Raw genomic sequence first — 14,999 nt, forward strand, 5'->3', positions numbered from 1 at the left:
GATTATGATGTGACACAGAGCAAGGCACTCTGGGGCTATAAAGAGCTATGAACCACAATTCCAGCCCTTAAGGAATTCAGAAACAAAGATCTTTTGGAAAGATGTCTTATATAATTAGGCAGCTTTTTCATCCTGGAAAATATTGGAGGAAAAAGAGAAACAGTAACAGAGAAAGAGAGAGTGAGAGAAAGAGAGACAGAGAGACAAAGACAGAAACAGAAACAGATAAAGGGATCCTTCCCTTTGATGGAGATGGGAAGGGAGGAGGAGAGAAAGATAGACAGAGCCCACATCTCATTAGCTTATTTAGGGAAGGCTTCCCAGTAGAGACTGTCAGTGATGTGAGGACATAAAGTCATCATTAGACCTGCAGGCAATCATTATGGGTTTCATTTGTTTGGCTTGGCAAAGGATGAGTCCCAAGCCAATAGCTCCACCGGGACAGTCTAAAGAGAATGTAGGACTATGCTTGGAGTCAGAGCCTGGAGGCACTGAAATGGCTGGCTTTTGAAAATATGTACAAAGAATGTTTCTGTCCTTTGTGACCCAGAACACCTTGGGAAACAACCAACTGTCCAGAAGTTTTGTCATACTGGGAAGAATATTGGAATTGTCTCCAAAATCCTTCCATGACACCGATTATATCATGGAAAGAAGCCTTCAGCCTTTCTGGGTTTCAGTTTCCCCTTCTATAAAGTCAGAGGGTTGGACTAGAACATCTCTGAGGTTCTTGACCACTCATATATTTTGAATTTTAAGGTAGACATACAATGTTTAATTCAATTCGATATTGATTAAATACTTAACATGGTGGGCACTATGTCACATACTAGAGATACAAAATCAAGTACAAATAGTCCCTGTTCTCATTGACCTGTGTTCAGGGGGCTCTCCAGGCTCCGATATTTTATCCTAAGTCTCTTTCCCATGCTAGTTTCTGTTTTCAGGTTCTCTCTCTCTCTCTCTCTGTCTCTCTCTCTCTGTTCAGATCCCTATTTTAATTGCCTTATAGATTTTCTGTTAGGAAAATGTCCTTGATTGAATCAGGCTAGCAATTCTTCTCTATTTTCTAGTCTTAGAGAGTTGCCTAGGGACAATGAAAGGTTAATTGATTTACTTAGGGTCATGTGGCCAGTTTGTATCAGAGATGAGACTCAGGTCTTTCAGATCCTGAGATTGGCCCAATCCACTATCCCACATAGCCTCTAACCATAATAGAAATCATAATAACAACTGAGCTTTATATAGCATTTTCACATTCCCACAGCACATTATATTCCTTATCTTATTCAAATAAGCCTCATACTGGGAAGTAGATGTGCCAGATGAGATGAAGGCAATAGAGGCCCAGAGAAGCCCAGAATTATGCAGCCAATGAGACAGGATTGGAAGCAAGATTTTCTTAACAATGCTGTCATTATTAAATAAATCATTCTCTGGGTTCTGCTTGCTTCCATCTGCATCCGTTCATGCAAATCTTCCCAACCAAGATCTTCCAAAACCAAAGTCATTTACTTTTTGCTGAGGTGTAGAGGAGTCTCAAGATTGACATAATACCCACACCAACTGAATCAGAGAGTGCCTCTCTCCTCTTTCTAGCACCCCATTAGGTATTGTCTTCCCCCACTAAAGTATAAGTTCTTGGAGGGCAAGAAATATCTTGCTTATTTTCATGTTTGTCTCCCCGATGCTTTACATAGTCCCTGGCTCTTAATAAAGATCACCTAGAGAGTTAAGTGAGAGGGGCAGGTTATAAACTCGACTCTTTCCATTCTAAAGCGAATACTCTTTCCATTATACTACTCTTCATCAGTGGGCATAAATTAGAAGTGGACATTAATGACAGTTCATTATTAGTAATCAACATCATTAATGAATATTATTAGTAGAAGCATCTAGGAGGTGCAGTAGACAGAACACCGGTCCTAGAGTCAGAAGGACCTGAGTTCAAATTTGTCCTCAGACACTTATTAGCTGTGTGACCCTGGGCAAGTCACTTAACCCTGATTATCTTCCCCTGAAAGTTTTTAAAAGTGTTTGCTTGTTATTTGTCCTTTGTTCCTGAAAAAGACCATAGCATTAGGAAGGTAAAGCCATGACATGCAAGTGGACATGCAAGTGGATTGTATTTGAATGAGGCAGAGCTGTGCAAAGTTATCAGCCTCCTAGTAGTAAAAATACAGTATAGTGGAAAGACTTTGTTGTTGATGTTTTAGTTACTTCCTACTTCAGGAGTGATCACATTGCTGAGCATCCCTCATCCTCATCTTGCTGGTGAACTGGGGACAATCTTGTGTGTCCTGCTTTAGAGAGTTGCAAGAAAAGTGCTTTATAAGGCTTAAAATGCTATGGAAATGTAAGCGATTATTATCACCATCTCAATAGACAATAGAGAGGTCCACAAGACCAATCACCTGGAATAACCTCTAAGAGGAGGCCAGGCCTGCTTAGACCAGACCAGTCCTGATACAGTTAAGTCACTATCAGTCAATCATTTTGATCTACAGGTGTTTATTAAATACCTATTATGTACTAATCACTGTCTAAAATTAGCATTGATATAATGTTTTAAGGGGTTTGCAAAACACTTTACAAATATTATCTCATTTTATCCTTGTAAAAACCCTGGGAGATAGGTGCTATTATTAACCTCATTTTACAGATAAGAAAACTGAGACAGAGAAAAGTTAAATGACTTGTCTAGAATCAGTGCTTGACACTTCCTGGCTCCAGGTATAACACTCTATAAACTGCACCACTTTATTACTTATGCGTATGAAGATACAAAGACAAAAATAAGATACTCTTTCCCTCAAGGAGTGTTTTTATTCCATGTAGGAAAATAACATAAACATATATTAGTGATTCAGCCAATTCCAATAAATTTGTGATGGAGACAATCATCTGCATCTAGAAAGAGAACTATGGGGACTGAATGAGAATCACAACATAGTATTTTCATCTTTTTTGTTGTTATTTGCTTGCTTATTTCTTTCTGTCATTTTTTTTCTTTTGATCTGATTTTTTTTGAATAGCATGATAAACATAGAAATATGTTTAGAAGAAATGCACATGTTTAAACTATATTGGATTATTTGCTGTCTAGAAGGGGGGGAGGTGGAGAGGGAAAGAGAAAAATATGGAACACAAGGTTTTGCAAGGGTGAATATCGAAAACAATCTTTGTATTTTGAAAAATAAAAAACTTTACAAAAAAGAGAACATAAATTAATGCATGTGAATAAAATAAATATACAAATCAGATTTTTCAGTTGCCTCAATCATAACTATCTCTTCTTCAAGGAAACCAGTTTAAAATAATGTCTGCCACAGATCACTTGGCAAATGTCCAATTACCTGTGATAGGTTGGAAAACAACAATTCACAGGCAAGAGTCACTTAGAATAGCCTCCATGAAGAACACAGCCAAGATGTTCTTAAAGATTCTCATATTCATTAAAGCAGTTTGCTTCCCCCAAAACAGCAAAACATGATGGAAACAGAACATCTGGGTACAAATTCCTCTTCTGAATTTATTATCTGAGTCACCTCAGTCAAGTCCCTTCATTTCTCTGGGCCTCAATTTTTTTCATTTGTAAAACGAAGGGTTAGAATAGATGAACTTTAGGCTTGCTTCTAGCTCTTAGCTATGTGACGTCACTATCTATTAGGGAAAATAACTGCCCCAATTGTCACTTCATCTCTTGGAGTCTATTTCCTCAATTGTCAAATGGAGAGGGAAAAAACTAGTTGTACTATCTATGTTAGAGTGTTAAAGGGAAGAAAGTGCTTTGTAAAACCTTAGAGAGCTGCAGAAAGGAAATATCTTCCAGATTAAGGAAGACAAAGTTATAACAAATATCCTGGTTTGTATCAATTACATCACAAGATAGCATCCCTTAGCACAGATCCCTCCACCAGTATCTTGAGGTCATCTTGGGTTGAGGGGCTGGTCACCAGTGATTCATTCCTAAACAACTATAAAACTGTGCATACCATTTGGCCCAGCGATATCGCTACAAGATTTGTATCCCAAAGAGATCAAAGAAAAGGAGAAAGAATCTATATGTGCAAAAATGTTGACAGCAGCTCTTTTTGTGGTGACAAATATTGGGAATATAAATAAGACTTGCTCTTCTTCAATTGGGGAATGGCTGAACAAGATGTGGTTTATAAATGTGATGGAATACTATAGTGCTATAAGAAATGACAAGCACAGTGATTTCAGGAAAACTTGAAAGACTTACATGAACTGATGCAAGGTGAAACGAACAGAACCAGGAGGACATTGTACATAGTAACTGCAATACCATATAATGATCAATTGTGAATGACTTTGTTATTCTCAGAAATGTGTTGATACAAGACAATTCCAGAAGACTTATGATGAAAAATACTATCCACCTCCAGAGAAAGAACTGATGGAATCTGAATGTAGATTGAAGCATACTTCTCAAACTTTATTTTTCTTTTTTTCCCCCCTATGTTTTCTTTTGCAACATGGCTAATATGGAAATAAATGTTGCATGACTTCACATATCTAATCTATATCAAAGTGTTTGCCTTCTCAAGGAAGGGGGAAGTGATGGAGCTTGGAACTTAAAATTTTAAAAAATGAATGTTAAAATTGAGAAATAAAATAAAATGGGAGAGACTAAAATTAAGTAAATAAATCCAAATAGTGTTTCATTTCCTAAGAGAAGCAGGTATGAATGGATTGACCATTTTTCTTTTTGACTGATGGCACAAGGCTTCCCTCCCAACAAAATCTCCCTGAACTTCTGAAACAGGAGAATGGAAGAGGCTGAAGACTGAGTGCACTGAAGTGGATAGCACTTGCATTCACTTCCCTTTTCTTGGCTGTCCACTTTGGGGAGAGGCACCTATTAATTCTCATGACATTTTTCATTTTCCTCCCCCATGACTGACTGGTTCTGCTCCCCTGGGGACTCACTTCTCCCTTAGCCTCCCCCAACCAGCTCCATACTACTATTGCAATAGCATTTACTTCAAGAGCTGTGGCGGGGGAGGGAGGCTTCTTACAATTGGGGGAAAACAACCAGCTTGGGGATCTTGCCCTCCTGGGGCACTGGCACTGAGCCAAGAGTGGCACAATGCCAGTGCTGTCTGGGTTACTGTCAGGTGGCACATGCCATGCTGTCTCTAAGTTGCCAATTCCTTCTGTCTTCTCTAGAAACTGAGGACTCTTCTCTCTTTACCTCACTGGTCTCAATTTCCCCATCTATAAAATAGGGAGGTTGGACTAGATGGTCCTTTCCAATTTCAAATCTCAAGATCCTATGATGGGGAGTCTGGAGATGTGGTTTTCTTTTCAATTTCTGCCATTATTGTGCTGTGTGACCTGCTTCCCTTGCTATCCTCCTAGGGCTAAAAGAATCAAGAGGCATAAAAGTGACATGCTCTCTAATCATCGAATGCTAATAATAATAATAGATTGTTCTCTGGCTGGAACTCAGGGATTTGTTTTGGAAAATGGCTGGAAGAACAAAGGCAGTCCCCTTGTGCTCCACAAAATGTCGAGGTTGGGAGAGCCCTTAGAACACAGAATATCAGAGCTGGGAGGACTCTTACAACACAGAACGTCAGAGCTGAGAGGGCCCTTAGAACCCGGAATGTCAGAGTTGGGAGATCCTTTAGAACACAGATATCAAATGTGGGAGGGAACTTAGAACATTGACTTTTGGAAAGAAGTTTAGACACAATGTTAGGAGTTAGGACCTGAGAGATCAAGACTCACTTAGGGGAAAAAATCCAACCTATATTTAGGGGCTGATGGACTCTGAGCCTTTAGCTCATCCCAATGTAAGGATGGCTCCTCAAGGCTAATATAGGCAATCCTCTGAAGTCAAGAGCCCCATGCTGTGTTCATAGTGGGAAGAGTCCTAGAAGCAGAACTTCCTTGCAGACACTTCCTCAGTACTTCCTGCGGACAATCCCTGAAGTTGGAGCTGAGTGAAACAAAGCTGAGCTGTGGGATTTTTAGTCTATGGGATGAGGGAAGGAGAGAAGAGCAATGAGGCTTTCACAAAAAAAGGCAAATCAAGTGTTGTTGAGTTCATTGGAGGGAGAGATCACGTCTCGTGTGTAGGAAGGCTACCCAAAGAAGATGGCACTCAAAGTTACAAGTCAAGAGAAACGAAAAGGCAGAGGCTAAGCGTTAAGCACACAGTAACACATGATGCCAGGGAAGCATCTTAAAGAGATGACATGACTCATTATTGCCTGCCCCTCGGCACCTAGGACAGGCCTTGGGCAAAGGAGGTACTCGGAAGGGCCTGAAGAATGAACAGGTATCAGCTGACTTGGGCTTGCTTCAGAACAGGGCAGGTGGGGAGAGAGCAAGCTGTCCTCAGAACCTGTCAGGATCTTGTGAGAAGACACTGACTATGAAAGCAGCATCCAGGGGCACACTTCATGTGGACAATAATACTCAGAGCTGGGAAGCTCTAAAGCAAGAGTCAGAGTCACAGGGGGAAGATGTTTAGGATGACAGAACTGGAACTAATAAGGCACTACCCAGAAGCTACCTAGTCTAGCCCTGCTATATTACAGAAAAGGAAATTGAGGCCAGGAAAGGTAAGTGATTTACCTAAGTTCATATAGGCAATAATGAGGTAGGAAATAAACCCAGAATTCCTATGACTCCAGAGCTAGTACTTTTCCTCGCATCTAGAATGTCAGAACTTAGGGGGCCTTAGAACACAGAATGACAGAACTGGGAGGACCCTTAGAACACAGGATGTCAGACCCAAGAGGACTCTTAGAATACAGGATGTTAGAGTTGAGAGGGACCTTAGAGATCATTGAAAACTATCCCCTCATTTTAAAGACAAGGAAACTGAGTCATCAAGATGATTCAGCATATAGAATATTGGACATTGTGTCAGGAAGACAGAATAACAGATCCCACTTCAGAAACTTACTGGCTGGATGTCCTGAGCAAGTGACTTAACTTTTGTCTGCCTCTGTTTTTTTAATCTGTAAAATGGGAATAATAGCACCTATCTCATAGGATTGTTAGTATTTAATGACATAATGTATCCATTAATAGTAAAGTCCTATATAAATGCTAGCTTTTATTATAAAGTTGGGAATTTTATTATAAAGTCTAGAATCAGGAAGACTCATTTTCTTGAGTTCAAATCCTGCCTTAGACACTTACTAACTGTGTGACCTGAGGCAAATCACTTAATCCTATTTCCCTCAGTTTCCCCATCTGTAAAACAAGCTGGAAAAGGAAATGGCAAACCACTCCAGTTTCTTTGCCAAAAGAAAAAAAAAACAACAACAAAATAAAACAAAAACAAAAACCAAACAGGATGACAAAGAGTTGGACGTGACTAAAAAATGACCTAACATTCTAAAATGAGAAGATAATTCAGATTTGTTTTTTTTTTTTTAACCCTGGCCCAACTTTTAACCTCTGCATCATCTTGATTCTCTTGATTTGCTTCTCAAAGGCTTCGATATTCTGTTTTCTAAGGTCCCTTCCACTATAACAGGCCATGATATAAGGTCTCTTCCAGCTCTGACATTTTATGTACTGACATCCCTCCCCGACCTGACTTTCCAATTTCTAAGCCAGTCCCTCTTCTTTCTGACATTCTAGGTGTTAAAGACTCTTTGCAATTTGGACATTCCTTGTTCTAAAACCCGTTGCAGCTCTATCTAACTCAAATACCTGAACATAGAAGATGTACCTAGGTAGTGGTACCATAAAAAATTATCCATTGTATCATTGTGCTTCTATTCAACTTTCATCTTGATCATGCACTTCCCTGGGCAAAAGCATCTTTTGATCTACAGAGCATCACCCTTAAAGCAGAATAAAGGTACAACTTCTACTTTCCAGAAGGTCAAGAAACAAAGGGCAAGATCAAGGCCCATGCAATGGGTCTAGGTCTCTCTGTGGGAAGCACTATGAGAATCACCAGTTTCTGTCCCTGTCTATGCACCAGGTCCTGACTCCACCCACCCTCTCTCATGGAAAAGACTTCACAGGGTTGTGCTCCTGGTGAGTGTTGACACACTGATCCACCCATCAATTTGCTTGCCAAACCCTAATGCAGAGATATCCAGCCCTCATCAGAGGTGATCAATCAAGCTCACTAATTACCCATACAGAGGCCCTGCCAAAAACTGCACAAGGCGGAAAAAATTCCCCAATCTTCTCCCTTCCCAACAGCTAGCCTTTGTTTGTGATAGGAGTGTCCGCCCTGGGCTGTGTGGGCCTGCTGGATACCCACTGGGGATTCTGGAGGCTGACTTGACCAAATACAAAATTGATTTCATCCTATGGTCATATCAGGAGGACTTGATGGCTTAACCTTGAGTGGGTCAATACCTTTGGCCTACTGGCAGACCCTCCCTGAGCCTTATTTTACCTCTAACTTATGAAGGGCAAGTATCTTCCATACCATCAGTTTTGGTTAAGGTGCTTTGAGATCCACAGAGATGAATAACTGAGCCAACTGTGTCTAAAGCCATCCGTGAAGACTATTGTTTTCTAGCTCCAAATTTCTATCTGAATGTCAACTAATTGTTTTCTATTCTCCAATTAAACAAGTAACTTACTTTCTTTTTATTTTATTGGGGGAAAAAAATCCCCTTTTTAATCTGATCTTGTCTTTCTTCCTTCTTTCTCTCATATCACATTCTCTTTCTCTCCTATCCGTCCCTTTCCTTCCGCCTTTCCTTCATTGGTCAACATTTTTTTTCTGTGACTGAAGACTAACATCCATCTTCTCATCCAGGGTGGTTCCCTACAAAAGCTGGGCACGACATAACTATAAATCACTATTGGGCCAGTCATTTGAGCAAATATTAAATCTCCGAATAGGGCTCTGAGGATCACAAGCTTAAAGTTAGAAAAGGGAAGCCACTCAATCCAAACCTGGTAGATGAGAAAACTGAGGTCCTGGAAGGTTGAATTCAATTAAATAAACTTTTATAAAGAGCTTACTCTTTATATAGAGTGCCAGACTCTATGCTAAGTAAACTTGCCCAAAGTCACACAGCTAGACATCTTCCTTCAAGATTCTCAGAAGTATTTCATGGGTATTACTTCCTTTGTTCTCAGTGAAAAGGGTGATGGATGGGTTTGGATGAAACAACATTTATTATCCTGTTTTACAGATAGGGAAACTGAAGCCAAAAACATTTAGTCCCAGTTTAATATTTGCTTTCTTAGGCAAAGCAATTGGATGGGTAGAAGCATCCTTATAGCCCAACCAAGAAATATTTTACTATTTCTTCTTCATAGAATCACAAATCGTAGAATGTTAGAACTGGAAATGACCATAGATCCTAGAAGGTTAGACTTTTATACTAAAAGGGTTCCTAGAATACAGAATATCAGAGCTGGGAGGGACCTTAGGACAGAGAATGTTAGAGCTGGGAGGGACCTTAGAACCTAGAATATCAAAACTGAGAGAGACCTTACAATATAAGATATCAGGGATTGGAAGGTCACAGCTGGGAAGGACATTAGAACCCAGAATATCAGAATTGGGAAGGACCTTAGAACATAGAACATTAAATCTGGGAGGAGCCTTAGAAGAGAGAATATAGACTATCAAAGCTAGAAGGGATCTTAGAACATAGACTGGCAGAGAGAATAACAATGCAAGAGTTCTTGTCCCCATATTCTGTACTTCCCAGCCCCAGATGCCTGCTTTCCCATCTATTCTATTCCACCCTCTGTCTCTCTTCCTAGAATGTGCTCCCTCATAGAAAGCTTGGCTCAGGTCCTACCTGTGGCAGGAAACTTAATCTGTTCCCCCAAGTTATCAGTCTTTCCCCCTGCCCCAAATAGGACTCATTTTTGCATTCATTTCCCAGGTGAATGTTACTTCCCTCCAAAAGAAGGGGGACTTTCTGAAGGCAGGGTCTGGGTCCCCATTGCCTTGCTCGGTGCACGGTGAATTGTCCAATCGGAAGGCTCCCAGAGAACGTTTAGTCCCTCTTCCCCCTCATCTCCCAGCCTGAGAGAGCGGTGCTGAGAAGTGGACTCGGGATGCCTCCCTTGCGGCTTCAGCTACTGGTGGTGGTGACTCAGTGGGACACAAAGGGAGAAGAGGAGAGCCCAGCTGGCTGGGACAGGGAGCACAACGCCCTCGGGAGGCAGGCGGGCAGGAGGGCTGGCTCGTAAAATCTGCCTGTGGTTAGGAGGCCTATTCAGAGGCTAGAAAGCTTGCCAATGGCTTGGGCTGCTGGGATGGCCGTGCTGTCAGCCTGCTCGGAGAGCTTTACAGCCAGGACTTAATGATGGCTTTTAACTTTTCATTCACCAGGAGCGTAACTCAACTTTTAATAAGACACCTTGTGTATGACAAAAATGTGCTCCTGGCAATCATGGTTTCGACCACAAAACCACAACGGGGAGGAGCTCCTGGTTAACTCCTTCGTGGCTCTGGAGCAGTTAGAACAGGTAGCAGCTGCCAGGACCGCCTCAGTGGGCCCATGTTAGAGAGCGGGCTGTTTCCCCGGATACAGCGAAAAAGACACTTAGGCACTAGGGGGTCAGAAATCAGTTTTGACCCTGACAAATCGGGGTGAGTTATTCACAACTCTCTGCCTCAGTTTTCTCATCTGCAAAATGGGGATAATGACACTACTCCTTGCCTCCCAGGGTTGTTGTGGGGGAAAGTGCTTTGTTAACCTTAAAGAGATATAAGGATACAAGCTATAACTGTTATTATTCACTTCTTTAGCACCTCTATCCCTACCTTATTCTAATTGTATGATTTTTCCAGGTATTACTCAACAATAGAAGGCAAGCAGAATCCACTACGAAACTCTAGGTTCCCCCATGCCTTCTCTCTCAGATTATCTATTATTTATACTGTGTATATCTTATAGACACACCATTGTCTCACCAACTAGAATGTGAGCTTCTTGGGGGCAGGGATAGCATATTTTTTTCATCGTTTTCACATCTCCAGCACTTAGCATGGTGTGTCTGTCCCACAGTAGGTGCCTAATAAATGTTTGAGGATTAACTTTTTGGAAGCTGTGGGTTCAAATCTGCCCTTCCTTTGTGGTGTCTATCTTTCTTTGAACCTCATTTTCTTTATATGAAAAAATGTAGGAGTTGACTTTTCTGGTCCCCTCCAGCTGCAAATCTATGATGCTGGGAGTGGGGAGGAATAGGCTGATCCGTTCAAGACATGGGGCTGGGGATGGCCGGCCACTGCAGTTAGTCACTCATTCCTCCTTGGCAGGCCCCTCTCATTCAAAGGCTGGCTGGGAGAGCGACAAACCCAGACACAGAGACTCAGTGACCGCAAAAGGGATCATGGCCAGGAAGATCTGACCCTCAGGAAGCAGACAAGCTGTCTGTTTCCCCAACCCGAGGAGTTCATTAGGCAACCTGTTTGCTCTGGGTTCCCAGTTTCCAGTTCCGGCGAAGAATGCCAGATTCCCCCAGGGTTCTCTGCTGCCTAGAGGTACCAGAGGGCAGCAAAGGGCTGAGAGGAGGAGGAACTGGCTAAAGGAAGAAGGGGGTGGATTTCATTTGGGTGACACAGCCCTATGTTGGGACCAGACCACATGAAAGCGGACTGGGCCTGCCACCCTGTGGGCTGAGTTGTGTTAGCTTCTGATGCAAGTACCAAGCCGCCATATTTCTTAAGACCCAACAGCGTTACATAAAATGTGAAGGCAGCCAAGCTTACAAAATCGCTGTGTGACCTCAGGCTAGCTTCCTCCCTTCTCTGGGCCTCCATTCTTCCATCTAAGAACTGAAAAGCTTGGATCAGATGATCGCACAGATGTATTCTGTGCCCTCTTCTAACATTTTAAGTCCACCCCAGTTCAATCTACATTCCTTCAACCATCCACCCATTCATTCAACCACAAACATTTACTGGAATTCAGTGTTTACTATATGCAAATCACAGAGCAATACGGAACAGACTCTTGGAAGGTACATTTCCTCCCAAACATTCTGAGCCCTAAGTTTCCTTATAGCCCAGGTATTCTTTGTTCCAACATTCTTTGCTCTAAAATCTCCCATTCAGTTCTCTCTTCTAAGGTTTCCCCCAGCGCTGACATTCTATGTTCTGGGTTTCCCCCAGTTCTAACATTCTGTGTTCTAAGGGCTCTCCCAACTCTGACATTCTGTGTTCTAAGAGCCCTCCCAGCTCTGACATTGTGTTCTAAGGGCTCTCCCACTTCTGACATTCTATGTTCTGGGTTTCTTTATTTAAAGGCCCATAAACCAAAGTTTTTGTTTTTACTCTAGTCCGGCCCTCCAACAGTCTGAGGGACAGGGAACTGGCCCCCTATTTTAAAAGTTTGAGGACCCCTGCTATACTAAATTCTCCCTTCCAACTCTGAAATTCTCTGTTCAGGGGCGCCTTCCAGCTTCGACATCCTAAATACCGATGTGTTTGTTTCCTTCCTGGGAGCCAAACACTCCTATCGATGCATTCCTTGGCAGTGCTTTGAGGAGCTAATAGCCCCGCAGGTCTGCTGCAGCTCTGGAAGCTGCAAGAAATGCTGTCAGTGAAACTGTGAATCCGCTCTGTGCCCAGTTCCCATCCTCCTTATCTGCTCTGCCTGCGCAGCCTCGGGGCCTGAGCTCAGGCTGCCTATTGTGAGCTGAAATTGTGGTCTCTGAAGGTTACCTGCAATTACCCATCTCCTTCCTCCCTGAATCAGAACCCCACCCCTCCAATGAAGCTGCCGCTCCGCCCCTGCCCGACCTCCCCCTCCCCTTCAGGGACTGAAACCGTCCCGGTGAGACCCTCAGCCAAAAACTCCTAAGGCTTAGTCACTCCCTGGGAGACAGAGGGAGAATAAGTTTCAAGTGGAAGCAGCTTGGCAGTTTGGCAGGGAGAGCTACAGGGCTAGGGAGGGAGCTGTAAACGGAATCTGCCTGCCGATCTAGACCGAGTCTGTGGCTTCAGGGGGCTGGGCTTGGGAAGCAGCTCCAAGCACCGACCCCTTCTCCTTCCATCAAGTGGGAAAAGAAGCCTACAGCCAGGTTGCCTATTGGACAGCAGAAGGCCGCTTCCTCTAGGACTGAAGAGTTTTAAACTCGGAGGTAGCAAGGCGTACTAACTGTGTGACCCGACCAAATCACTTCCTCTTTGAGCCTGACTCCTCATCTGGAAAATGGGCGTAATCAGTTTTCCCGGGGTTGTTGCGAAGGAAATGCTCGGTGAACTTTAAAGCCCTAAAGAAATGTCTTCTTTCTAATTAAGGGGTGACTCCATGGAGTCTGGGCCTCATAAGAAGGAAGATGGATGCCAAGGCACCAACAGAAAGATGGGAGCCTGCCTACAATACGAGGGCAAAATTCGGCCAGATTGAGGAATGGTGGAACCCTGCCCAGTCCCAGCACTCATTCCTCTTCAAAGCTTTAAGTAGGGTCTCAAAGGTTTTGCAAACCTTGCCCATCAATGCCCAGCCCTTCAGGACTTGGCTGAGGTGAAGAGAAGCTCTTTCTATTTTACAGATCTGAGATCCCTAGGATGGGAGAGCATCTCAGTCTTTGCCTTCCAGTTCCTTGAAATGAAAAGTTTAAGCTCAGTGGGGAGAGGGAAGAGGGAAGGAAAGAAGGAGTGTAGTAATCCTACTCCCTCAGCATCCCATGTGGGGCCTGTGTCAAAGTTGGATTGGGGAAGGCCAGTAATCAAATCAAATCATATATCACATCACATCAGAAGCAAAAGGGATCTTAGAACACAAAATATCAGACTTGAAAGATGTTTTAAAGGCATCGAATGTCAGAGCTCAGGAGGACCTTAGAACAGAATACATTTGCACATAAAATTCAGAATGTTAGAACCTAATCATGTTAAAGCTGGAAAGGACTTCAGATGATAGAATATTAGAACCTAGGATGTCAGTGCTAGAAAGGATCTTGCCATCCCCCTCCCTCCCCGCCAATTTTACAGAGCAGTCATCTGTAGATGTGGTCCTGAAGTACCCCACATTTACAAAAAAGAATCTACAGTTAAAAAAATAAAAGACAGTTTTTCTGTGTACAAATTTCTCCTCCAGGAACTCAAGAAAACACCCTTATTAAGTCAATTGGTTTCTGGCACCTAGTGATCACCTACAGAAAGTTTTTTTTTTTTTTTTTTTTTTTTTTTTTTTTTTTTTTTAAAGCCCGAAGTATTTTGTTAACTAGTTAAAGAAGACCCTCTGGCTTGAGAAAATGAGCACGGGGTGTGTGTTTGTATGTAGAAATCTCCTGGCTCCCCAGGCCTCTCCCAGGGTGCCAGCACCGTCTGGGAAGAATCTTCCCATCGAGTTTCAGGCTTGGACTCCCCTGCCCGGGCTCGAAACTGCTCCAGGGAGAAAAAAAACACTCTTTTTCCCAGGGAAACAGCCTGTACTCTTGCCCTTGGGGAGGGGGGGGGAACCTGTCCTGACACGCATGGAGACAGAGAGAGTCTTTGCCCATTCATTTACCCTTACAAATTACTCTCTGGTTCCAACCCACACAAGTCGGGAAACTCTCTCTGGCCGCCTGGAAAGCCCAGCAGAGCTCGGGCTCCGGCTGGCTGGGGCCGGTGACATGAGGGCAGACAGCTGCAATTTTGTACTCACTCTACTTCATTCGACATGTTCTCCCAGGTTTCCAAATCTTCAAGCACCTTCCCCGCTCTGGCGGATGGAACCAACTGTTCTCTTCTAAATCCTGCCCAATACAGACATGGCCCGTGGAGTGAATGTTTGATTTATGGTCGGGTTGCTGTGTAGGTATTTTGCTGACAGGTTGGCTCCCCGAAGGGTGGCTTCTGATTGGCTGAGGAGACAGGTGCCCGAGAAGGCAGGTACACCTCAACAGGTGCAACTGTTAACCCTCTCTACGCCAGAGCCTAGCCCAGTCAGCTCACTTCTCTGGCTGGGTGGAGTCTCAGCCAATTCCTTTCTCGGTAAGGGGGCGGGGGTGGAGAAGAGGGAGGGAGGGAGAGAGAGAGGGAGGGAAGGAAAAAATAGCATGCTGAAAAGCAGCAAAACTGG

General features: G+C 43.1%; 1 protein-coding gene across 1 annotated transcript in view; it reads right to left on the reverse strand.

Moving 5' to 3' along the window:
• GRHL3 (grainyhead like transcription factor 3) overlaps positions 1 to 14,779 on the reverse strand; it is a 49,197-nt gene extending 34,418 nt beyond the window's left edge. The window contains exon 1 of the mRNA XM_012545513.3: positions 14,583 to 14,779. Within this exon, the coding sequence (XP_012400967.2) occupies positions 14,583 to 14,599 (17 nt within the window). The 5' untranslated portion in view covers positions 14,600 to 14,779. The remainder of the gene's footprint in view (positions 1 to 14,582) is intronic.
• Between the last annotated feature and the right edge of the window lie 220 nt (positions 14,780 to 14,999).

The sequence above is a fragment of the Sarcophilus harrisii genome, chromosome 3 (genome assembly GCF_902635505.1).
Source record: "Sarcophilus harrisii chromosome 3, mSarHar1.11, whole genome shotgun sequence".
Classification (NCBI taxonomy): domain Eukaryota; kingdom Metazoa; phylum Chordata; class Mammalia; order Dasyuromorphia; family Dasyuridae; genus Sarcophilus; species Sarcophilus harrisii.